Source organism: Chrysochloris asiatica, unplaced genomic scaffold (assembly GCF_000296735.1).
Source record: "Chrysochloris asiatica unplaced genomic scaffold, ChrAsi1.0 scaffold00034, whole genome shotgun sequence".
Taxonomy (NCBI): domain Eukaryota; kingdom Metazoa; phylum Chordata; class Mammalia; order Afrosoricida; family Chrysochloridae; genus Chrysochloris; species Chrysochloris asiatica.
In genome coordinates this window covers 12,024,436-12,047,741 of record NW_006408552.1, presented here as the reverse complement: position 1 = coordinate 12,047,741, position 23,306 = coordinate 12,024,436, and the positions used below count along the sequence as shown (strand labels likewise).

The 23,306-nt window shown below is 52.2% G+C and overlaps 2 protein-coding genes across 2 annotated transcripts; one reads left to right on the top strand and one right to left on the bottom strand.

The window, feature by feature from the left end:
- Positions 1–5,882: 5,882 nt before the first annotated feature.
- On the top strand, positions 5,883–11,163 carry ARPC1B (actin related protein 2/3 complex, subunit 1B, 41kDa). Its single transcript, XM_006859744.1, has 9 exons — positions 5,883–5,946; positions 6,763–6,867; positions 7,452–7,674; positions 8,377–8,484; positions 9,134–9,340; positions 9,431–9,506; positions 10,419–10,624; positions 10,905–10,995; positions 11,125–11,163. Exons 1-9 carry the CDS (start codon positions 5,883–5,885, stop codon positions 11,161–11,163), a joined length of 1,119 nt encoding a protein of 372 aa, XP_006859806.1.
- Positions 11,164–12,124: 961 nt separating this feature from the next.
- Positions 12,125–21,463, bottom strand: PDAP1 (PDGFA associated protein 1). Its single transcript, XM_006859742.1, has 6 exons — positions 21,417–21,463; positions 18,398–18,489; positions 16,305–16,412; positions 14,840–14,961; positions 12,928–13,079; positions 12,125–12,457 (listed from the first exon to the last, which is right to left on the bottom strand). The coding sequence occupies exons 1-6, from the start codon at positions 21,427–21,429 to the stop codon at positions 12,399–12,401; spliced, it is 546 nt and encodes a 181-aa protein (XP_006859804.1). The 5' UTR covers positions 21,430–21,463; the 3' UTR covers positions 12,125–12,398.
- Between the last annotated feature and the right edge of the window lie 1,843 nt (positions 21,464–23,306).

Here is a 23,306-nt window from a genome sequence, read left to right as displayed (position 1 = left end):
ACAGACTCAGAAATCCTGTGCAGGGCTGCTATGAGTCAGAACTGACTCCACAGCTTACCACCACCACCACCAGTGTGACACTGTAGATTAAGCACTGGATTGCTAAGCGCAAAACTGGAGGTTCAAACCCACCAGCTGCTCCTTGGAAACCCTATACAGGGTCACTATGAATCAGAACTGACTTCATGGCACTTTAAAACAGCAACAAAGGGAACAGATATAAAGTCCAGGGTAAACCCTGACAAGTGGCAATAAGGTCACGTTATTACATTTGACTTTGTATGTCATTCACAGCTAGGTCTTTTCTGAAAGCTAAATAGCATCTCAACTTATTAATATCACAGTTCACTCTTTCCGTGGTTGTTGTCTGGATTTTTCCATCCAGTCATCTTTATAAAGAATATTATGAACATATTTGCTTTAAAAAGCAAAGAATTCTAGTAGCTTCTTTTTTAAAGCACCAAAGTGGATTTATGAGACCAAAGAGTGTTACGTTTTTATGTCTCGGTCCATTGCTATTCTGCCCTGTTTGTAATTCCCCAGTTTTTGAATTGAGAATCATCAAACACTGCTCTTCAGAAAAGACTGAAGTGAGAATTTCCCCACCACCCTGCCAGCATTGAGTTTTTATGTGTTTTTGATTTTTGTTTCATTTGGATTGCTGTAACGGGGGCTTTCCGGTGCCTTATGAACGTTTTCATTTGGTTATTCACAATTTGGCCTGGCTCGGAGGACTTACAGTGTAGAGTTGGGGGAGGAGGAATTGGCTGGTCTGTGGTGTGGCAAGGGTGTTCCACACCCCACTCCCACACACAACAGGAAGTTGACTAACAGCTTAGCACTCACACAAAAAATGGTTTGCTGGCAGCTCCTTGCCAATTCTAAGTTAGGCGGGACTTGCCCAGCGCCTGGACAGCTAGCTCCTGCTTGGTTTGCCTTCTAGTACAGCCAAACCTCTGGGTTCAGAGAGCTCTGACAAAGCCAAAGATTCAGACAGAGCCTGTGCCTTGGCCAGGCCAGCCTTTTCCTGGAGAAAGATGTGGGGAAGCATTAGGTATGGGTGTACCCAACCCACATGGGAATCTCCAGGATTTGAACCCAACATTGTAAGGAAGGGAAAGCAGTCCTCTCTGACTTGGTCGTTCACGCCTTTAGATGGGAGCTGAGTTCTTCCAAGTCTACTTGAAGGCAGACACCCTCTGGTCTGAAGAGTTCCAAGGTTTTTTATCTGGATATAAAAAACTTTGAACATAAGCCCCTCAAGAAATATTTACAACATCCTTATAGAATTTCACCAAGATAGACATGAAGAAAAGGATGTGTACATTCAATTAACATTTACAAGAAAGACCAGAGAGCCCCCCCACCCCCACCCCAAATTATATGCCTGGCATTCTTATTGGCACTGGGCTACATTAGTGAGCAAAACAAATTCCTGTGTCCTCTGGGAGCAAGTGTGTACAAAGGAAAAAAATACTTTAAAAATTGTTTCCACACCCATCTTGGGCACCCCTGCATAGAGACCAACACCCCTGAGATCTAGAAAACCAGAACCCCTTTCAGTCCCCTGTCAAGAGTGCTGATGGTCACTGACTACGGGGTACAGCCTCCTTGGGCATCCTCCCCACCCCAGCCCTGGGTGCTGTCTGGTCCGTTTGTACTGAGCTAAACTCAGAAGTATATTAAATTCCTCCCCCTGCCCCCCGAAAAAACAAAACTCATTGCCGTCAAGTTGACTGCAGGTCACAGAGACTCTGTCCAACAGAGAAGGGCTAATCCACAGGATGTCTAATGCTGACTCCTTTACGGGAGTTGTTAATATCGAGTATGGGATTTTTGAGGAGCAGCTGGTAGATTAGAACTGCAGACTTTACAGTTAGCAGTCCAGTGCTTATCCTACAGTGACTAGAGTGCCACATCTTTCTCCAGCCAAGCACCTGGTGGGTTTGAACAGTTAACCTTGCTGTTTGCACCCCAGTGCTTAATCCACTGCACCACCAGGACTTCTCTGGGATGATGGTCACAAAAAGGCTGCCTCCCCAGGTCAAAGCCCAGGGTAGCAGGAAGAAGCTCCCAGCTCTACCGCCCTTTGTCAGTCCACTTCCTCATTCATAAGATACAGGGGTTGGGAGAATCATCACTGAGGCCTCCTAGTTTCAGTTGCTTTGCAGCTCTTCAAAAAAGGGGGAAATGAGTCTTCCTCTCTCCCTGCCCCACCCCTCTACCCCTTTCACCTGCCCCTTTTAAGGAGTTGTTATAGTGGACAAGGAAGTATTTCTGTCTGAATTCATGCTAAAGTGTGATTGGTTGATATGTGTGAGTCTGAACGTCCCTTTCCTGCTTGTCACACTGTGCCTGCAGCCATCTTCACCAGTCCCCCCTCCCCCACCTGAGAACCTTTGGTGGTGGTGGTGGTTATGTGCCTTGGAGTTGGTTCCGATTCATAGTGACCCTGTATAGGGTTTCCAAGGCTGTAAATCTTTACAGGAGCAGAAAGCCTTTCTCCTGTGGAAAAGCTGGTAGTTTCAAAACTGTTGATCTTGAGCCCAACTCGTAACCACTAGACTACTAGAGCTCCTTTGGTCTGGGGAGCTGTTAGCCAGAGCTCCCCAAGTTCCTGAGCTGCCAATACCTAGTGGCTCACATAGGGACCCAGCCTCTCTGTGTAAATACTCCAGAAATTCAGAGCATCTTAAGATAAGCTTGTATGTCCTCCATGGTTGACTACTCTTACCAAGACCCTACAAGGAACCGAGGCATGCCCAGGGACACACAGCATGTCTGACAGTGGGTGCTGGGGAGTCAGGTTCTGCCTGCCAGTCCAAGACCTAGAGTTCTGGCTCTGGGGAACCACTGACTTCATCACAGAGTTTCTTCCCTCTGGGCCATGCCAACCAGTACTCGGGCTGAGACTTAGAAATGGTCTTCTGTCTCAGCCCCTCCAGGGCCCCGCTGGTGACCTTGGGAGATTGAGGCAGGACAGATGAACATACGCAGTGAAGTTGCCCCACTCCTATAGTGATGACCCCTGACCAGGTTAAGTGGGGTCATCCCTGGTACAGCCTGGGTGAACCGGAAGTGCTCAGGAAAACCCCCAGCAAGCCCCTGATTGGGTTCCAGGCGAGGCAGCACTTCTGGGGCCTTTGTCTTATACAGAAAGGCCTTTTAAGGAGTAAGAGGTTCAGGGAGGAAGCGGAAGTGGGAGGGGTGTGTGTGTGTGTGTGTGTGTGTGTACACATACATACATACAGGGCCAAGTATCATGTATGTGTGCTTGTGTGTGTATGCAAGGTGAGTCCACGTGTGTGTGAGCAGTGCGTTTGTGTGTATGCAAAGCTGCCCGTGGCCTGGGTGTGGGCCGTGTGGGGATATGTACAATTTCTCTTTTTCTTTTTCTGCAAATGTAGTAGACTGGGCGCCCAGTTCTAGGCACTGGGGGAGCAGGTGTGGCCCCGTCCCTTTATACACGTGCCAGGGCTGGGGTGGGTGGCCCTTTCAGGACTTCCTGCAGGAAATGATTTAAATCTGGGGTGAGCAGCAGCTCCTGAGCATGGGGTTTGTGTTGTGACATCTGCCCAGCGGTCACTGGACCTCCAGGCTAGCCTTGTGGGTGAGATCAATCTGAACAGGCACCTCTGCCAAGGGGACGATGGTGTGCCAAAGCTAGACAATAACAGTGCAGCCATCAGCCTCTTGGGTGCAGGACTCTGGGTCCTGGTTAGCCTGTAGCTGATGGCTGTGTGTGTGAGCAGGTGGCCTCCCTACGCAGGTCCTCTGGGAGTATCGACCTAGTGGCCTTGGGGGCTACCAAGCAGGGTCTTCTAAGAACAGAAGGGTATTCTCTAACTGTTCCAGAGACGAGAGACTGACACCAGGAGCCAGGAGGATCAAACCCCATGGGAACACCTTCCTCATCTCTCCCAGCTTCAGGGGGCCCCGTACCTCCTCATCACCTGGCCATCTTCCCTCTAAGACCCAGTTTCAAAAAGGTCATGTTTTCGGATACCAGCGGTCCAAACTTCAGCATACCTTTTCACAGGGCACAATTCAGCCCATAAGGTGCTGAGGACAGGGTCTGGCCAGTGAGGAACGTTAGAGAAATGTTGGGTAGTTAGTGTTTTTTAAAATGTTTCCACAACACAATTTACTCTGGGGAGTGCCAATGGCAATAAAGAAATCTTATTCAGACCATATGATTTGCTGAATATGAAGTTGATGACTTGCTCTGTAAACCTTCACTTAATTCACAATAAAGACCTTAAAAAAGAAAAGACATTTGCTTGTCAGCTGTTTAGTGAGCACCTACTGTGTGTTGCACAAAGAGGCACTGGGATAGGGACATGAATGAGTTAGATGGGAAATGCCAGCTTTCTCCAGCAGGGGGCAAGAAGGGGCAGGTGAAAGAAGACACTATAGCAATATAGCTGTATCTCATTTGGTTGCGCTTTGCTTTGCTCCGTTTTTTATTTGTTTTTAACCAGTTGAAGGTTTGTGGCAGCCCAGCATCGAGCAAGTCTGTGGGCACCATTGTTCCAACAGCGTGTGCTCACTCTGTGTCATTATTTTGGTCATTCTTGTTGTATTTCTGATGTCTTCATCATGCTGTTGAATACTTCATAGACTATAGGCTAATGTCCATCTCAGTTTTATATGCACCAGAACACCAAAACGTTCATGTGACTCGCTTTATTACGATAGTCGCTTTATTGTGGTGGTCTAGAGCCAAACCTGTGGTCTCAGCAAAAACTGGAAACTGCTGAAGGTAGAAACTTGCCAGAAAAGGAAAATAAAACTTTTCCACGAAAACAAATGATAGGAAAGTGATAAGATTGCACCTTGTCAGACGTGGAAAAGTAGCAAGACCCAGAGAATAAGTTAGTCCTGTCTCTTTCCAGCTCTCACAGATTCACTGTACATGCCAGTTGATAATTATCTGTGGGGGACCCAGGGTAAGCGGCAGCTGCAGTTTCAAATCAGGCCATCAGGGAAGACGTCCGTGAGACGGTGGTATTATAATAATGGCAGCGATGGGAAGGGCATTGCCACTGAAGGAACAGCCTTTGCGAAGGCCTGAGGCAGGAACGTGTGTGTCTGGCTGGGAAATGACCTCTCACCATTAATCGTGGCCTGGAATAAGAGTGGTGCTTTCATGAACACCTCCACTCAGCCACCCTAGGGGCATTGTGAAGCCCCCCATCCTTAGGCAGGAGGCAGTCCTGGCATCTTGGCCCCAAGGGTAGCAAGTGGGTTTCCAGGACTGAGAATCAGGTGAGTATGTATGTCCACTTGTCTGCCACACACAAAACCACAAACTGACATCCAGCCAGTCAATTTGGACTCCTAGTGACCTGACAGAACCCAGTAGAACTACATTGCTGTCAGTCTTCACGGAAGCAGACTGCCTCATCGCTCTCCCAGGAAGCAACTGGTGGGTTCGAACCTCTGACCTTTTGGTTAACAGTCCAATGCTTAACTGTACCCACCAGGGCTCCTCCCTCATGCAAACCACCAACTTCACCCCATCTCAGCAGGTGGGGAGACCAGGGCTCTGGGCCTGAAGGGACACTGTGTGCTGGATAGCCCTCTAGGGAGATTTTGGAGATTGGTTCACCTCATCCTATGAAGAGAATTTTTTCTGAGGAAACTGAGGCACAGATGATGAGTGATGTGAATGTCTGTTGCAGGGTCCCAGCTACAGCTCACTCTAGGTGGTGTGTTCACCCGCAGCACCCGCCCCCCAAAGCCCATTCCATTGTTCGTGGTCTCTCGGTAGGGAAACCAAGGCCTCAGGAGCCTAGCAATATGCGTGGCCAGAGTCCAGGCGCCTTGGGTCAGAGCTGAGGCCCACTGACTCCCCCTCTCTCTGGCACAGGAGGAGCGCCATGGCTTACCACAGCTTCCTAGTGGAGCCCATCAGCTGCCACGCCTGGAACAAGGATCGCTCCCGTGAGTGTCTGTAGGGCCACAGGCCAGGGAGGGGGCACTTGGATCCCTGGAACATGCCGACAACCCCTGGGGACACTGCATGTGGGGAACAGCCTCTGGATGTGTGGGGTCAGTAGGGCATCCTGGCCATCGGACTCTGAGGACCCGCTATCCTTGTCCCACACTCTGATCCAACCTAGGAGTATGTGCCCTGAGCATTTACCGAGGGCGTGAATGGACACTCTAGGGCCAAGCAGGGCCATCGGGGGGCGTGGCCAGTGGAAGGAGCAGCGGGTGCAGGTGTGTAGCAGAGGTGTGAGCAGGCACTGCAGGTAGCCGTGTGTAGTGTGTGTGTGTAGGCCTAAACACAGAGGTGACGTATAGTGTGAGGCTGTGAGCACTGCAATGTGAGTTCACGCCACACCTGCACGGGGTGGGGGACAATGGGGATCCAGGCAGTCATAGGAGATACCCAGGCAGTCTTTTGGAGGAAGTGACATTTGCAAAGACAGGAGGTGGGGAGGGAGCCAAGCAGGGGCAGTGGCAGCAGCAGGAGAGTGACTAGAATTGGGGGTCCAGAAGAGTAGATGGGAATGGAATACGGAGAGGGTGTCAGGGAGAGATATCCAGGGGATGCCCCCCTTCCGGCTTGATTCAGGGACAAGGAGTGGTCCCAGAGGTCAGGACCAACAAGGCCTAAGAGGAGGCTTACGAGGCAGAGGTGGTGACGGAAGAGAAGATGCTCTGGTCAGCCCTGGTTGGAGGGGGAGGCATGCATTCCTGGTGGTTGGTGTTGGAGGGTCCTGGGCCTACATCCTGAGCCCCTTTCCCCTGCAGAGATCGCCATCTGCCCCAACAACCATGAGGTGCACATCTACGAGAAGAGTGGGGCCAAATGGGTCAAGGTGCATGAGCTCAAAGAACACAATGGACAGGTGACAGGTGGGTCTGGAAGACTGGCATTACCCTCCCAGAAAGGGACAGGGACGAGGGCAGGGCCAGCCTGGCCATCTCCCCACTCACTGTAGTAGATATAATGTTTCAGGTTTTGAGTAGGACACCCCGAATTCAAACTGACTTCAGAGGGAATTTGTTGGTTGAGGTGACTGAAAATCTCAGAGATGTATGGACTTCATGGGGGGCTTGATCCAGCAGCTCAGCATTACTGAGGACCCATTCTTTTCTGCCTCTTGGCTTTGCCCTCCATCGTGTATGGCGATGGCTTGGGAGGGCTTAGGTTAAGCATCAGGCTACTAACTGAAAGGTGGACTGTTTGAGTCCATCAGCTACTCCATGGAGAAAGATGATCCTGTCTGATCCAGTACCGACAGCCTCAGAAACTCTGGGGCAGTTTTCCTGTGTCTGATGGGATCCCTGAGTCAGAATCGTTTTGATTTTAGCATCTGTTAAGTCACCCCAGTAAACACTGGCTCAAAGTTTTAAATGCTTGTTGTGCAGATCGGGGCCTCTCTGGTGCCTACTACCTGGGTGGCTTCAGGCTGGTGTCCCCCTCCTTCCTGCTGCAGGCATCGACTGGGCCCCTGAGAGTAACCGTATCGTGACCTGTGGCACAGACCGCAACGCCTACGTGTGGACGTTGAAGGGCCACGTGTGGAAGCCCACGCTTGTCATCCTGAGGATCAATCGGGCTGCCCGCTGTGTGCGCTGGGCACCCCAAGAGAATAAGTTTGCTGTGGGCAGTGGCTCCCGAGTCATCTCCATCTGTTACTTCGAGCAGGAGAATGACTGGTGAGTGGCCGGGCAGGGTCAGTCTGGACCAGGAAAGACCCTGGCTGCAGACGAAGAGAGGTGGTGCTACAGCAGCCTCTGGAAGCTCATATGCCCCTGGGGAGATTCGTCTTCTCTGGGCTGTGTAGGTGAGCTGAGGGGCTCTACAGTCCCTGGGGGGCCCCACAGCAGGGCATCTATCTGCCAAGCCCTGAATACACGGACCCTACTACCCTGTGGACCAGAGCATCTTTGCGCCCACTTTCTAGATGAGTAAACTAAGGCTGAGGCAATCACTGTCCATGGTGCCAGCCTGACTTGAGTCCCAGTCCCACTCATAAGAGTCCCACTGCTCAAAGTTTTCTCCCCTATGTCCCTGAGGGCAGAGGTCACCACCTTCAGTCTGAGAGACCTGCATTCAAATCCATCATGGCCAGTGTGGCCTAGTCAATAGTCGCCGTGAACTTTAGTTACCGTGGGGCTGACGTGTGTCAAGAGAACTGCTCCCCTTGAGTTCTCAGTGGCTGATCTGTCAGAAGTAGATTGCCAGGCCTTTCTTCTAAGGCACTTATAACCTTTCAGTTAGCAGCCAAGTGTAAGCATTTGCACCCTGCCTGGGACCAGGGCTAAGAGTGCCAGGCCCCCTCCCACAAGGAGTATGGGTAGTCTATAGGTCCCTGGGGTGCTGAATCCCACCTGTGTCTCCCCTTCTGCCCTGTCCAGGTGGGTGTGCAAGCACATCAAGAAGCCTATCCGCTCCACCATCCTCAGCCTGGACTGGCACCCCAACAATGTGCTCCTGGCTGCTGGCTCCTGTGACTTTAAGTGCCGGTGAGATTGGGCAGCCACCAGGCAGGGTAGGGTGGGGATTGGAGGGTGGTGGGGGGAGAGCCTTGTCCTGGAGCCCCAAGTCCTGCCTTCCAGACAGGTTGGTCTCAGCCCTACATCTGGTGAGCATCTTCTGGGGGAGGGGCTATCCTCCTGTTGTGCTTCTGTCACATCTTAATGTCACTTTCCTTCCCCAGCCCTCCTCTCCTGCCTTGTTAGAATCCTCATCCCTTCACCTTCCTGTCTGAAGGGAAAGGCATGGGTTTGCTGTTTTATACTAAAGTGCAAATGACAACTCACTGGACCATAGTCTCCAGCTTCAATTTAAGTGTTACTCACCTGGGCACCCACGGTGTTGGATCACCTAGGAAATGGGGCTGTAGCCCTCAGAAGCCCTGGGCACACAGATAATGTGCTGGTCTGCTGGAGCCTAACGCTGAGCTGGCTGGGGGTGTGGAGGAGAGTGTATGCCAGAGCGAGTTGTTTATGATGCAGAAGGGGCATACAAGAGGCACCCCCATGGAGGGCAGTGGCCAGCATGAGGACCTGGCACCTCCGGGGCTCATGCCAGTTGTCAGTGGTTAGCCCTCAGGACTCTGAGCTGCCTCCTCAGGGTCCCCACTGAGACTCAGTCACCCCTCTTCTGCCTCAGAATCTTCTCTGCCTACATCAAGGAGGTGGAGGAGCGGCCAGCACCCACACCATGGGGCTCCAAGATGCCCTTTGGGGAACTGATGTTTGAGTCTAGCAGTAGCTGTGGCTGGGTACATGGTGTGTGCTTCTCAGCCAGCGGAAGCCGTGTGGCCTGGGTCAGCCATGACAGCACTGTGTGCCTGGCCAACGCTGACAAGAAGATGGCGTGAGTAGAGGCCATCCAGGTTGGCAGGGGCATGGGGTCAGGTACTAAGGCAGAGTGGAAGGCTGTGGCTGACATCTCTTTCCCAATCAGAGTCGCAACTCTGGCCTCTGAAACGCTGCCCCTGCTGGCTGTCACCTTCATCACAGAAAACAGTCTGGTGGCTGCGGTAAGGATACAGGGGAGGGAACAAGCAGGGGCCAAGAGAGCAGATACTCATGCAGTTCTCCACCTGCACCTCTCTTTTTCCATTCCTCCCAGTCATCCATCCACCCAATCACCTACACATAGCCATCTACTCACCCACACATCCATCTATCCATTCATCTACTCATTCACACACCCATCCATCCACCCACACCTACCTGTCTACTATGCATCCGTCGGCCCACTCACATCTATCTACCTGTCCATCAATCCATCCACTCATTCATCCATCCCCACACCCACCCATCTACTCTCTCATCCACCACCCTTCTCCAGTCTCTATCTGTATGAATCTAGTCAGGTTTCCTATAATAATAAACACCCCCCATCCCTAATGTCCAGTGGGGATATTGGGAGCACATCTGACAGCTTTGTCTCCAACATGCTTCCCAGCTGCCCTGATAGGCCTTACACTCCATTGGCCAATGCAGACAGTGTGGCCAGGCTGAACTGGGGGTTTGGGGAAAGGTGCAGTTCTCTGTGACCAGAAAGTAGATCTAAAAATTCTGGGTGAGCCGTATCAAGGACTGCTCTCCCTCCCTCCTGCCTATACAGTGGACTAGGTGTGTTTTCACCTGTCAGTAAACACAATGGGGGTGTCACTTTTTGCCTACCTAAAATGGGAAGCTTGGTGGGCACCTGGGCCCCAGGGGAATACCAGACAAACATTCCCCCTTCCTCAACCACATGCTGGCCCTGTTGAGGTAGGGGGCAACCCTTGGTTATCTACCCCCAAGACCTGGTGCCACATACACCTGGGGCAGCCCTCTGCAATCCCTACCACAGTCCCACATCTTTCTCCTGGGCTCACCCCCCACTTGCATCAAGTCAGGGAGCTGTGCCTGCATTCCAATGGCACAACCCTCCACCACAGGGCCACGACTGCTTCCCAGTGCTGTTCACCTACGATGGCACCGCGGGGACACTGAGCTTCGGTGGACGGCTGGATGTGCCCAAGCAGAGCTCGCAGCGTGGTCTGACAGCCCGCGAGCGCTTCCAGAACCTGGACAAGAAGGCCAGTTCTGAGGGTGACACAGCCTCGGGTGCAGGGGTCGACTCCCTGCACAAGAACAGCGTCAGGTGAGCACAGGACAGACCGGCCACCAGGCTGCACAGAGATAGTAGGGGGTGAAGTTAGAGACTGCCCTGGGGGGCTGTAGCAACTAGGGCAGGACCTGAGTTGTAGTGGGGCCCAGTGCTGCCTTCAGACCAGGCTGGAGTTAAGGCCCCACCCCCACTGCTGCTGTGAGGTCACTGTAGTCCTTGTCACTCCTGTGGGCCTGGGATTTCCCAGAGTGCTTTGCACATCCCTCATCACCCCCTAACTGTCCTGAGGTCTTGGCCTCCGTCCTCTTTGCAGCCAGATCTCGGTGCTCAACGGTGGGAAGGCCAAATGCACACAGTTCTGTACCACGGGTCTGGATGGTGGCATGGGCATCTGGGATGTGAAGGTGAGGCCCCATAGGGAACGTGGTTCAAATCCTTGATTCCTTGGGGGCTGGTCTTGGCTGGGTATGGGCCTGGTTCCTAGGGTTGGGAAATGTGCTGAAAGCCGGTGTGTGCTGCCTGTTTCCTTCCAGAGCCTGGAGTCAGCCTTGAAGGACCTCAAGATCAAATGACCTGTGAGGATTACTTGCTGGGGGATTGGCCCTGAGGCTAAGGGTCACTTTGCTAAATGTTCCTAGGATGCCAGTCCCCTGCCTGCGCTGTGGGGGGGGAGGGGGGGAGAGAGAGAGAACATCTTCTTTTACCTATTGAAGAAACAAACATGCGTTTTTCTTAAATGCTTTCATTTGTAAAAAAAAAAAAATCCCCGAGCCCTATGCTGGTCATGAATGGCTTTAGAACAGGAATAATAAAAAGGTGTTTGCAGACCTGCCATTTCCATGGACACCAGTGCCTTAGTTTGCTTTGGCTGCAAGGCTGACGTTTACCTTCCCTGGTGACCATAGTGGGGTGGGAAGACAGCACCCGAGGGAGGCCTGCTTTGGAGGTACACAGATCCTTGGCCCTTCTGGCCCCAGGTTTCTGGTAAAAGCCTGGAAGGGTTGGCTCTGGTACCCTGAGGTCTCTCCCAGCATTCCTGGACCCCTGAATCAGGGATGCACCCAGGACCCTGTCCAGGTGGGCCTGCCTGAGTGACGCCATGCCCTCCCCACTGGGTGCCAGCTGCCCCAGCACAGAGGACACAGACATGAGCATGAGGCTGGGTTATGATAATGTCAAGTTTAATCTGCCAGATCTACAAGTTGAAGTTGTGGAGCATGTTTAGCCTGGGTGCCGTAAACAGGTTTCTTGAAATGATTGAGGGTTCGGTTTAGATGGGCCCTGGCCAGGTGAGTGGGAAGGGGGCAAGGCAGGAGGGAAGGGAGGCCTCAGTCAAGGGACTGGCCAGGGACCCAGAGCACCGGCTCCCAGAGGACAGCCCCTCTCGTGAGCCTTTACCCAGGCAACGCACACCGGGGCTGGGTATCACTAGCTGTTAGCAGCTGCCCCGGGCACAATCCTAACTACTACCAGAAGAAGAAAAGCTCTTCTTACCCCACCTCCCAGTACCCCCCAAAGGGTTCCCAACTCCACAAACAGAAAAACATTCAAATGGCTACACGAGAAACGTTTTGCCCGAATCTTTCTGTCTCAAAGACAGCGGCTGCTCCCTCCCCCCAGCCTCCCCCCAACCATCCCCCCAAACCATTTCTGTGCCAAGATGAAGAGGAAGCCCCCAGCCACGGGGGATGGGAAGGCTCCTAGCCATGAGGGGCTGCTACAGCGGCGCCAGGGTACAGAGCGGGCCGCACATGGAGGTCCTGGTAGCGGGCTCAGTCCCCGGGATCTCCTCTCCTTGCAGCCATCTTTACTTGTTCAGGGACAGCGACTGCATTCGTTTTCCTGACAAAGTCGCATCATCTTTTGCTGTGGGAGGGGAAAGGGAAGGAATTAAAACTACCCCATACACGTGCCTGAGTATGCAAACCCCTATCCACCACATGCTCCAGACCAGCTCAGGTACCTCAACAGAACAGACTAGAACAGCTTTCCGAGAAAGTCTGCCTCATCTTTCTCCCAAGGGATTAGCTGGTTTGCAGCTGAGTGCTCTGACCACTGTGGCCCAGACTCCTTTAGTCTGCAAGGCCTCTGGAAACAGCCCATGTGGTGGATCAGCAGGCAGATGAGGACAAGGCTCCCACCAGACACAGGTGTCTTGACCTCCCCTAATGTGTCTGTGTGAGACCTGCCCACACTCCACCTTTGGGATCCACTTCCCAGACAGAATCCCACTGAGCTCTGCTGTCTAAATAAAATCAACACTTTGATGCTGGGTTTCGGGGCTTGTTGGGAACCGCATTCAGCTTTCAGCGAACGCCACCTGAGCCCAGACCTACCTTTCCTCTCCTCTTCCTTCTTCCTGGCGGCCTCCTCCCGCTGCTTCCGGATGATTGCTAGCCGGGCCAGGTCAGCCTTGGCCTGCTCTGTCTTCCCAGCTAAATGCATTTTCATATACCGCTCTTTCGCTTTCTGTTTCTCAATTTCTTCCCTGTAGAAAAAAGGATGTGAAGGGAACTGCTCCTAGCTATGTCGTGGAGCTGGACATGACAGCCAGGATATAGGCTGAGGCCAAGGCAGAGAGGAGAGGAGGAAGGGTCCACCGCTCCATGGCCACCCCACAAGCAGTAAAGAACTCCGCCTGGGCACAGACCTGCCTGAGGGGAAGGGCTCAGGACTGCCAGTGGTGTCCCCAGGCAGAAGGGGAGCTTGGCATTGTGACATCAGTAGCCTTCAGAACCTCAACCTGGGACAGGACCAGGTCAGCCTGGGGCGACACCATACAGGGGCTTCCTGACTAGGGTCAGGGATCCACAAGAAAGGGGACTGAGACATGTGAGCTGTGTATCTGGCGAAACAGCCAGGAGAACAAAGGCCCTGGAAACCACACATCACAGAAAGAGATCAGAGACGGCCCCAGGCCAGGGATAAGGACCACACAGGGAAAACAGAAACACCCCATCACAGATCCAACGGCCCTGGTGGCACAGGAGTGGATTCAGTTGGGAGGCTAACTGAAAGGGTTGCAGTTTGAACCCATAAGTAAAGACTGACAGTCTGGGAAACCCTAGGAGCCATCTTACTGTCTTCTGGGGTCTGTGAGTCAGAATCAACTGGATGGCAATGGGTTCAAAGCTCGTATTGACCCATGTGCCTATTCTCCACCAGAGCAGTGCAGATGTGCTGAGGCCCAACAGGATCAGTGGGGTGGTGGGAACAAAAGCCTGCTCAGCCAGAAGTGATCTAAGCACAAAGGAACGAGGGGGTTCCTATGTAAACCCTGTAGGGTTTGAGGTGGGCAGGCCAAGTACTGGAGAGGAGTTCTAGGGAAAACCAGGCTACCCAGAGGCCTCCACAAGACTCAGGGCAGGGGTGGAACAAGAAACAAGGTGCATGAGCCTGGCAAAGGAGAGACCACAGCCACAGGGCATGGGAAGAGCATATTTGGCCTAGGAGACTCGAGATGAGAAGTGGCGATAAGTCCCCTTGGCCCAGTGGATCCTCCGCACAGGGAGGCCCAAAGGAGATGGACCCTCAGAGCTCCAGACCCAATCCGGGAGATCCTGGAAGCGTCTGGAACCATGACCAAGGCTGTAGCAACAATGGGCGACACCCAAAGGCTCTGCAGCCCTTACCCCCAAGTGAGTGCCAGGCACAGCGCTAGGCATGACAGTCAATGTCTTGGCAACTTCTAGGGGCATCAAATAGCAGTCCTTGCTACCGGTGGAGACACACGGAGGCAGCAGAGGCAGTTGACTTGCCCATGGCAGTGGCTGCTTGGGGAAGGCCAGCACCAGTGCAGGGTTCCTTGGGTTTCAACCCCAAGAATGAAACTACCAAAGGGGTAGAGGGAGTCTCAGCAGTCTGTCTGTCCCTGCCACTGGGCAGCAGCTAGGAGATATGCATTTAAATCCTAGAGTCCGCTCAGAAGCGCCTTCAGGCCCTTCAGTTAGCAGCCTCATCCTCACACTACCTGTGGGACAGAGCACCAAGTCTGCCTTCTGGATGCAGATCAGCCCAGGCTGGAGAAGCCCGCTCTCAGGGAAGGGACCTAAGACTAACCTGCCATGTCCCTGGATCAGCTACTCAAAGTGCAATGCTCAGGTCTCCATCTTCTAGTGTGCCTAATGTCACATTTATGTTGGTGATTTTTTCAGTGGGAAGAAGGGAAGGACACTACCTTTGGGGAATGAGATGAAGCAAGCCCTCCCCAACCTGCCTCTGGCCACAAGGTCCTGCAGCAGACGTTACCGTTCTCTCCTGGAAAGCTCCTTTGGCCCGTCCAGATCCAGTTGTGTGACCTTTTTGGTTGTCTGTGCCACCCGGTTGGGGTTCTCGATATCGATGAGCCCTTCCACACCTTTGCGCTTTTGCTAGGATTAGGCAAGAGGCTGGCCATTAGAGAAGCTTAGGTCTTGCACAGCCCCGGGGCATTTCCCAAACCCCCCACCATCCCACCTAGATGGAAACACTTTGGCTCCCGCCCTACCCAACAGGATGCTGGGCCAGGGTCTCACAGAGGAAACAGCGCTCAGGAGCTCCAAGGACCATGATTGGGGTTGGTAGTGTGTGTGCATGCGTGCATGCATGCACTCAGCCAGTCTGTGCCCAGCCCAGCAGTAGGGGTTAGGACCCCAGCTTCAGAGACAAAGGCTCATAGGCTCTCAGCCCAGAGAGCAGTTCCCTACTTCCCACCTGGCTTCCAAGAGTATTTTCCATGGAATACCGTGCCTGCTTTCCCCATCCAATTCCTCTATTCCCAGCAGCCCCAGTCTACCTATAAAATATGGCTTGACCCTGTCCACTCATCTCTACTGCCATTACCCCAGAAGGAGCCATCAGGTCCTGGTCTGGATGGCTGCTGCCATCTCCCTGCTCCTGCCCTCAACACACTACCACTAGTCCCACAAGGAACCCAAAAGAATCTTTAAAAACAGATCACCAATCAGCAGTGACTTTAAAACAAATCTGAGAATACAAGGGAGAAGCAGGGAAACGAAACTAATGGAAATAGAACCAACAAAACAGAAACCCTGAGAATTCTGACACAAATACAAAGGCATCCCCAAATGAAGCAACCCCCAGGTACATTCACCTCCCATGCATGTTGTGCACATTATATACATGTGTGCATTATTTGCAGAAAAATAAGGTAACCCACAAGTCACTGAACAATGAGGATGGATATTGTTGAATAGGAATCTAACAGGCTGTGTAAACCTTTGCCAGAAACTAACAACACAGTTCTATTAAGTAAACAAACAACAAACAATACAGTTTTATTAAATAAACAAACACTTAAAATCACCAGCTGCCCACTACACTAAAACCCAAACCCCTTCCATGACCCTACAGGAGCTGCCCCTGCCAACCACTTCATCTGTATCACACTTACCCACTGTTCCTTCAGCAGGCTGAGCTTGTCCTCACCCCAGGGCCTTTGCACCTTGTAGTTCAACTGCTCTACAAGCCTCCTTTCATGGGGTTGGCGCCTTCCTTTTAAGATCTCAGCTTATATGTCACCTCCTCTTGACACTTCTCCAAGTACCCTCTCTATATATCCATTTTACTTGTAATATTTACCACTATGTGAAATTTACTGCTTGCTGACTTATTGTCTATGCCCTCATTGGTGTATAAACCCTTAAGACCAAAGACATTGTCTCAACCAAGTATTCAAAAGATGTCCCATCCTCATTCCCATTGGACTCATTACCTGATAGTCATCATCATCATCCTCACTCTCATCGGAGTCTAGAGATTTCTTCTCCTTCTTGGGGTCACCAGAAGCCCCATCTCCACCCTCTTCTTGTTCCTCTTCTTCCTGTTTCAAAAATGGACAACTGGCAGAATCAGACATGTGAAACAAACTCCCAAGACTGAACCCCCCCACTACCACCCTTAACTGTGGACCTGGAAAAACTGAGTCTCTGGAAGGCTGCAAGCACATCTGACAAAGGTCCTGCTCTGTGACCTGTCCCGGGGAGGGCGAGATGGGGTGGATATGGGCCAGAGAAGGCCGATCCACTTGCTTCCAGTCCAACAAGACCCTCACGTAGCCAGGAATGGGCCCTGTGCAGCCTGGGTGACAAAGTCCTCCCCAGGAAAGCAGGCTCAGCCGAGCAAACACGTGGGAACTCACAGTGCTGCTCAGCTCTCCCCCTGCCCCTGCCCACTCCCAAACTTTGTGTGCAGGCAGAAAATCGTCCAACTCTCCTGGGCAAGCCCTCTCCTCCTTTGCACTTGCATGGCCAGTGACACAACAGACAGTCTCTTTCAAAAACCTTACATCCTTCCCTGATCTTTGTTGCCTCTAATCACCTGTCCCTCCTTCCTGTTACTGTTGTCTCAGCGCTTGCCGGCAAGGCCCTCCCAAAGACCCAGCCAGATGGGGGTCCCTCTTGTGCCCTTATCCAGGTATGGATGGGTGGTATGGGCCATGAACACCAACACTAATGGGAACATCACGTGGTGACAGAGCACTTTCATCATAGTCTTGGGTTGCTATTGTTATTGAGTGGTAATGAGTCAGTTCCGATTCATAGCAACCCTGTATAGGGTTGCTGAACCACTGACCTCATGATTCAAATAGATCTAGTCACCACACCAAGACTCTACTGTCTTGGGTGGGGATATGCAAATGAAGGCCTTGTGGTCCATGAAGGGAATTGGACAGCTTGTTAATAATGCAAATAAGGTGCATGACAGCCATATATAAGCACACAGACCCCAACATAATGAAGGGCTTGGTCAGTCTTGCCATCTTGCTAAGCTAAAAAACGAGCCATCCCAGAGGCAGACAGAGGGGACCTGGCCACAAGCAAGAATCGATGGGAGCAGAGCTTGTGTCCTTTGGTGCTGGGGTCGCTGTGCTGGGAAGTTCCTAGACCCAGGAGACAGACGGCAAGAAGCACTAGCAGAGAACAATGCTAGCAGAACCAGGAGACTGGCAGGAGACAACCCAAAGAGGAAAAAAGCTGAGCCCCTTACAGTCAGGTGAGGCTCTGGGGCAGAAAAGTTACTGGTGAAATAGTGTGCCTCAGGCACTTGTTTACAGAGCTGGGTTTACCAATCCACAGAGCAAGAGTTGAGCCCTCCAGCAGGAGATGTTGTTGTTAAGTACCCAGGAGTCGGTTCGACTCATAGCGACCCTGTACAGGGTTTCCGAGGCTGTAAATCTTTACGGGAGCAGAAAGCCTCATCTTTCTCCTGCTGGTAGTTTCAAACTGCAGACGGTGCAGGCGGTTCACAGTCTGATTCATAGCCACTATGCTACCAGATGTTACTGCTAAGTGCTGTCGACCCATAGCGATCCAGAACAGGGTTTCTGAGGCTTTAAATCTTTACAAGAGCTAGAAAGCCTCATCTTCCTCCTACAGAGCAGCTGGTAGTTTCAAACTGTTAACCTTGCGGTTTGCAGCCCGACTCAAAACCACTATGCTACCAGAACTCCTTATCAGATACTCAGGAATAAACTGCTCTCAGCCTGTTGGGGGTGTGGGCAGACAGGCAGCTCTGCATGGCTGGAGCAGACATTCCTGGTGCCTGAAGCTCGAGTGGCTGGGGGAGACGGAGACCCCAGGAGGCAGGGACTGTGCTCTTTTCTCTGAGTTCCCAACCAGATCACAGGACCAGAACTGACCTGCTAAGGTTTTCTGCCAAGTGAACCAAGTTCTTGGTAATCAACTCAATCAGAGGATAGCGCACAACCTGAACCTGGCTGTTCTGCTGCCTGCTGCCCTGGCCTTTCTGGAAACCGGAGGTAGGGCCACCCCCGACCACTGGGTGCCCAGACAGACATGTACTCACCGTGGCCTTCTGCTTCTCAGCCTGGAGCTGGGCATCAATCTCCTCGGGACTTGTGTACTGCCTTGCACGGCCTTTGTGGCCGCCCTTTCTCCCTGCAAGAGGATCAGTGTTTTAGGAGGTGGGGGAGTCAGCTCCCTGTGATGACCTGGCCCCCAGAGGGCAAAGTACTGTGGGGCTGCTCTCTTCATCTGCCCCTCACCATGTATCAACCGACATCTTCACCTCCCTCATGTGTGTGGGTAAGGATGCAAGTCCCCACAAATAAGGCCCCAGGGTAAAAGTACGGGGGAGTGGTACAGCCATAGCACCCAGCTAAATCTCCACAGGGGGCTGGGAGGCAATCACAAGACCAGGTACCATTTACACCCTCCAGTGCTTTTTACTTGCATATTCTATTATAAACCGTAAAGCACAGTAACTGCTGGTTCTGTGGTTTCATAGACCAAGAGGCTTAAGATCAAAGCAGAGGGGTATGAGCAAGGATTTTGGAGTCTGAACCATGCATTCAAATCTCAGCTCTGCCATTCACTAGCTTTGTAATCTCAGAGAGATATTTTAACTTTTCAGGCTCTCAGTTTCCCCATCTGGGTCCCTCCCTCACAGGGCAGGGCTGTTACAACAAGAGATTCGTTAATACTATAGTGTCTGGCACTGGGTAAGCACCATGAAAGCACTTGCTATGATTAGTTTTCATCTAATACGTTATTTGGTGGTGAAAAACACTGACCATGTAACCAATGTGCTGGAGTTGTGAAGGAAGGTAAGACACTTTATGTTCATCTTACAACACATATGGTAGAAGGGAAAAACCTCCAAGCGAACATTTTCTTATGCTTGGAAAAAAACAGCCAAGTTAAAATTGAAATCTGAGGTAGGCTGAAATCCTGGACAATGAACCTTATATGCAGCCACCACACCCATCGATGATAGTATGATGCTGAACAGGTTTTCAGTGGAGCTTTCAGACTAAGACAGACTAGAAAGTCCTGGCACTTGGCCAATGTCTGATCCACAACCCATCCCAGAATTGGCACAGGCCTAGGAAGCACTGTGGTCTGCTGTGCATGGAGTCACCCAGTCAGCTAAAACCCACAGTCTGAACGTTAACTGTGTGAATAACAATCTTAAGACTGTTCTCTGCTATAGCCCTCCACCAATCTTCAAGGAGGGAGGTACGTTCTACGCTGGACCCAGAGGATGCTGGGGGAGCTGTGGCCTCATTCCCCACCACAGGAGCTCTTCTGGAAACTGAGGCATACCTGATTTCCAGTGAGTTCCTCTCCTGGAGTAAAAAGTCTGTACTCAGCCCAAGCAGATACCACCTCCAGGGACAGCAGAGACTCCAGCCTCCCCCGATTTCCTAGACAGCAGCTGCTGAGCCTGTAATTGGGCTGCTGCAGCCACCCCACCCGTTTAATGATTACCTGGCCTCCCAGGGGCGTCTGGTTACATTCTAGAAAGTCCCCCTGTGGAAGCACCAACAACCTCTAACAGTCCAGGCAACAGTAACACCTCAAAACGGGTCCCCACAGGCTCTGTCTCTCTCTGCACCCCACTGCTTGCTGTCCAGTGGGAGGCTCTCCTTCCAGCCCTTAAACCTTCCGCCCAGTTAGCGTGAGGCAGCGAGTTGGCCCAGGTACTTTAAAGTGGGGTGGGTCTCTGTGAACCGATAATCAACCTGACAAGACCCAACCACCAAAAGGCTTTTCCCACGTCAAAGGTCCAGGGCATTTTGTGATGGATCTATCAGGCAAATTTGGTAATAGTAACTTACAGGGTTGTGGTTATGAATCGGGCTGCTAACCTCAAGGTTGGCAGTTCGAAACTACCAGATGTTCCGCGGGAGAAAGATGTGGCTTTCTGCTCCCGTCAAGATTTATAGCCTTGGAATCCCTGTACAGGGTCGCTATGAGTCTGAACCGACTCCACGGAACATAGCAACAACAACTTGCAGCTTAAGAACCTCTGGTAGCTTAGTAGTTACGAATCGGGCTGTAAACATTAAGGTCAGCAGTTCGAAACTACCAGCTGTTTCACGGGAGAAACCCTGTACAGGGTCGCTATGAGCCGGAACCGACTCCACGGCACATAACAACAAACTTGCACCCTTAACCAGGGCTCCGGCGCCTTTACAGATGATGACACCGATCAGCCTGGCAATACCCCTGCTCCCCGCGACCCTCCACCCCTGGAGACCCAGTCTCAGGAAGCCATCTGGGTGAGCACTCGGCGTCTTCCAGTCGAGCTGCCTCTCCTAACCCAACATCTGGTCCCCGTCAGGGGCTAACCCGCCAGCGACACCCCCCCCCCAACCCCCGTCTCCCGATCCCAAAGAGCAACCGCTCATTGCCTCATGGTTTCCTATGAGGAAAACAGGCTAGGTTCGAGGCCACAAATGGGACAGTGGCCCCGCTGGGATTCGAACTGGAGACGACAGATTCTCAGGGGAGAGAAAGCAAACAGACTGAAGCACAGCCACGCACCCTTTACGACGAACAATAGGGAGCACTTGCGGGCCCTCAGCCACGTCCAGGCTTCGAATAGCTACATGAAGCCTCGCATCCTACGGCCAGTGCGGCACCTGAGAACCCGAGAAGTTTGGCGACCTGGGGTCTGCCCGGCCCACGAGCATCACGCTACAGGCTTGTTTGGTTGTGGCCTGGCCCCATGTTTTCACACGCGAGGCAGGCGGGCCCAGCCAAGGCGCGGGACGCGGTGACTCAGTCCCCGGGCCACCTCGAAGGTGGAGAAAACTTCAGACCCCCCCGAATACAGCCTCCGACACCCGGGAGACCAGGCCCTCTGGGTCCATTCAGACGTCCGAGCGAGTGGCTCTAGACCATTAGAGTCCTCAGTTTCCCTATCGGGACAATCAAGCATCGAGGCCCACTCCCGGCCCTCAGAAGACGCGGAGACCCGCCCTCAGCGCCGCTCCCTGAGGCCACCGCGGACTGAGGGTCTCGGAGTGGGGCTAGGGCCGCCCCTCGAGGCCCTCAAGCCACGCGCGCCCGTCCCTCACCTCCTTTAGGCATCGCGGTTGCGGCGGCTGCTGCGGCGGCGCCTCGAACTGACACCGGAACCGGAAATTCCTCGGGCACGACTCTTTCCGCCCGGCCTAGAGCTCGCCGCGCGCCGCTGCTGCCGCCGCCGCCGCCGCGACGACTGAGGACATGAGAGAGGCCCCAAGCAAAGGAGACTGTCCCGCGCGCCGCCTGAACTCAGTCAGGCTTGCCCGCGCGCTGCAGCCAGGTAGAAACACGTGTTCTTGCTGGCCACCTTTACATAAAGTTAGGGCGCAGGGTAATAGCTGTGGAATTCTCTACAGGCAATTCTGTGGACACCTAAATCGACGCATTCTTCGCTCGTAAGGGGCGGGGTTCTGCGAGGACCTTATCCTGTAGAGATCACGTGAGAAGCGGAAGTCGTCAGTAGAGCTGTGGCGGCTGAGGGAGACGGAGCTTTAGGTAGGTACCTGTTTGGTTGCCTTGGTATTAACGGTTTGGGCCAGAAGTTGGAGGTCTGCACTTGCACTGGGCGCGATCTAGCGACTGGACTGGGACGGAGTCGCATCGCTGGAGCTAAACGCCGAAGTGAGCTTCCGGAAGAAGACGGTGCCATTGTTTATTTTCTTGAGTGGATGGCTGATTAGGGTTTTTTCTCGTTCTTTTCACGCCGTTTTTTCTGCCAGGGACTTGTTTTGCCTACATTTCTACTTGTTAAAGGTCGTTCTCCACGCAGTCTTTTTCTTGAATCTTTCGTAGAGTCCCTATTGTGCTATCTTCTGATCGTTCTTCAGCTTTGTTCTCTCTCGAGTGTTCTTAAGGGTTATATAATGTTTCTTACGCTGCCCGCCACGTTCTTTTTGACCAGGTTACCTCGTGCATCTAAGCACGTCTCGGAGGCTTCCCCTGACTCCCAGGTTGAGCTAGGACTCTGGAATTTCCCTGGGTAACCGTAAAGTGACCTTTTTCCTGTCACTGTCTGTGCCTGCCCTCCCGACCACCCTCTGTAGCTTCACCAACTGAACCTGCCAGTTTTCCGCTACTCAACTCTGGGCTTTCCTTTGAGTCTGAGACTAAAAAGGTTGAGCTCAGTCACTTTTCAGATGACTTTGGGAGAGATTTGTTCTGCTTAAAGATGATAGTTGAACATGCTAACTTGTATGATGGGGAAGGCAATATACTAGATGGAGGTTGGCAGAGGAAAGATGAAAGAGCAGGAGAGGGAGGGAAGAGAGCAAGAGTGAATAGAGGTACATACTATTTACTGATGGTACACGGAAAGGATTTCAATCATTGTAATGACACGAAGTGTATGATTTGTTGAATGTGGGACTGATCTATTCTGTAAACCATTCAATTAACAATAAAAAGGAAAAAAAGACTATAGTTGGCCTACCTTCTGTTTGCCAACGAGATGCCTTGTGGTTTGATTTGGGTGTGGGCTGACTGACTTGTTGGATAAAGTGTTTGTTAGGCCTAAAAGGGACCACAGCAATTAGTTCATTCTGTGCCTTCATTTTTTAGATGAGGACTGAGGAGCAGAGAAGAAAAGTAACCTCCTCAAAGTCACAGAGCAAGTAAATGGTAGTGCTGAACAAGAACCCAAGCCTGTAGTGCATGATCTAGAAGTCTGCCCACTACACCCTTGGAAAGCAGATCTTAAGGTGCTTTGCTTTACAACTGTCTTTTTTCCTTTTAAATGTTCATCTTCCCAGCTCCCTCAGCCCTCTTGTTAAGTGTTGTTGAGTTGGTTCTGATTCATAGCAATCCTATATAGGGTTTCCAAGGAACATCTGGTGGGTTTGAACCGCTGACCGTGTGGGTTAACAGTCTAGTGCTTATCGTACAGCGCCACACCAGGAGCCCCACCACCACCAGTTGACACACTGCTTTCATTGTAATTGCCT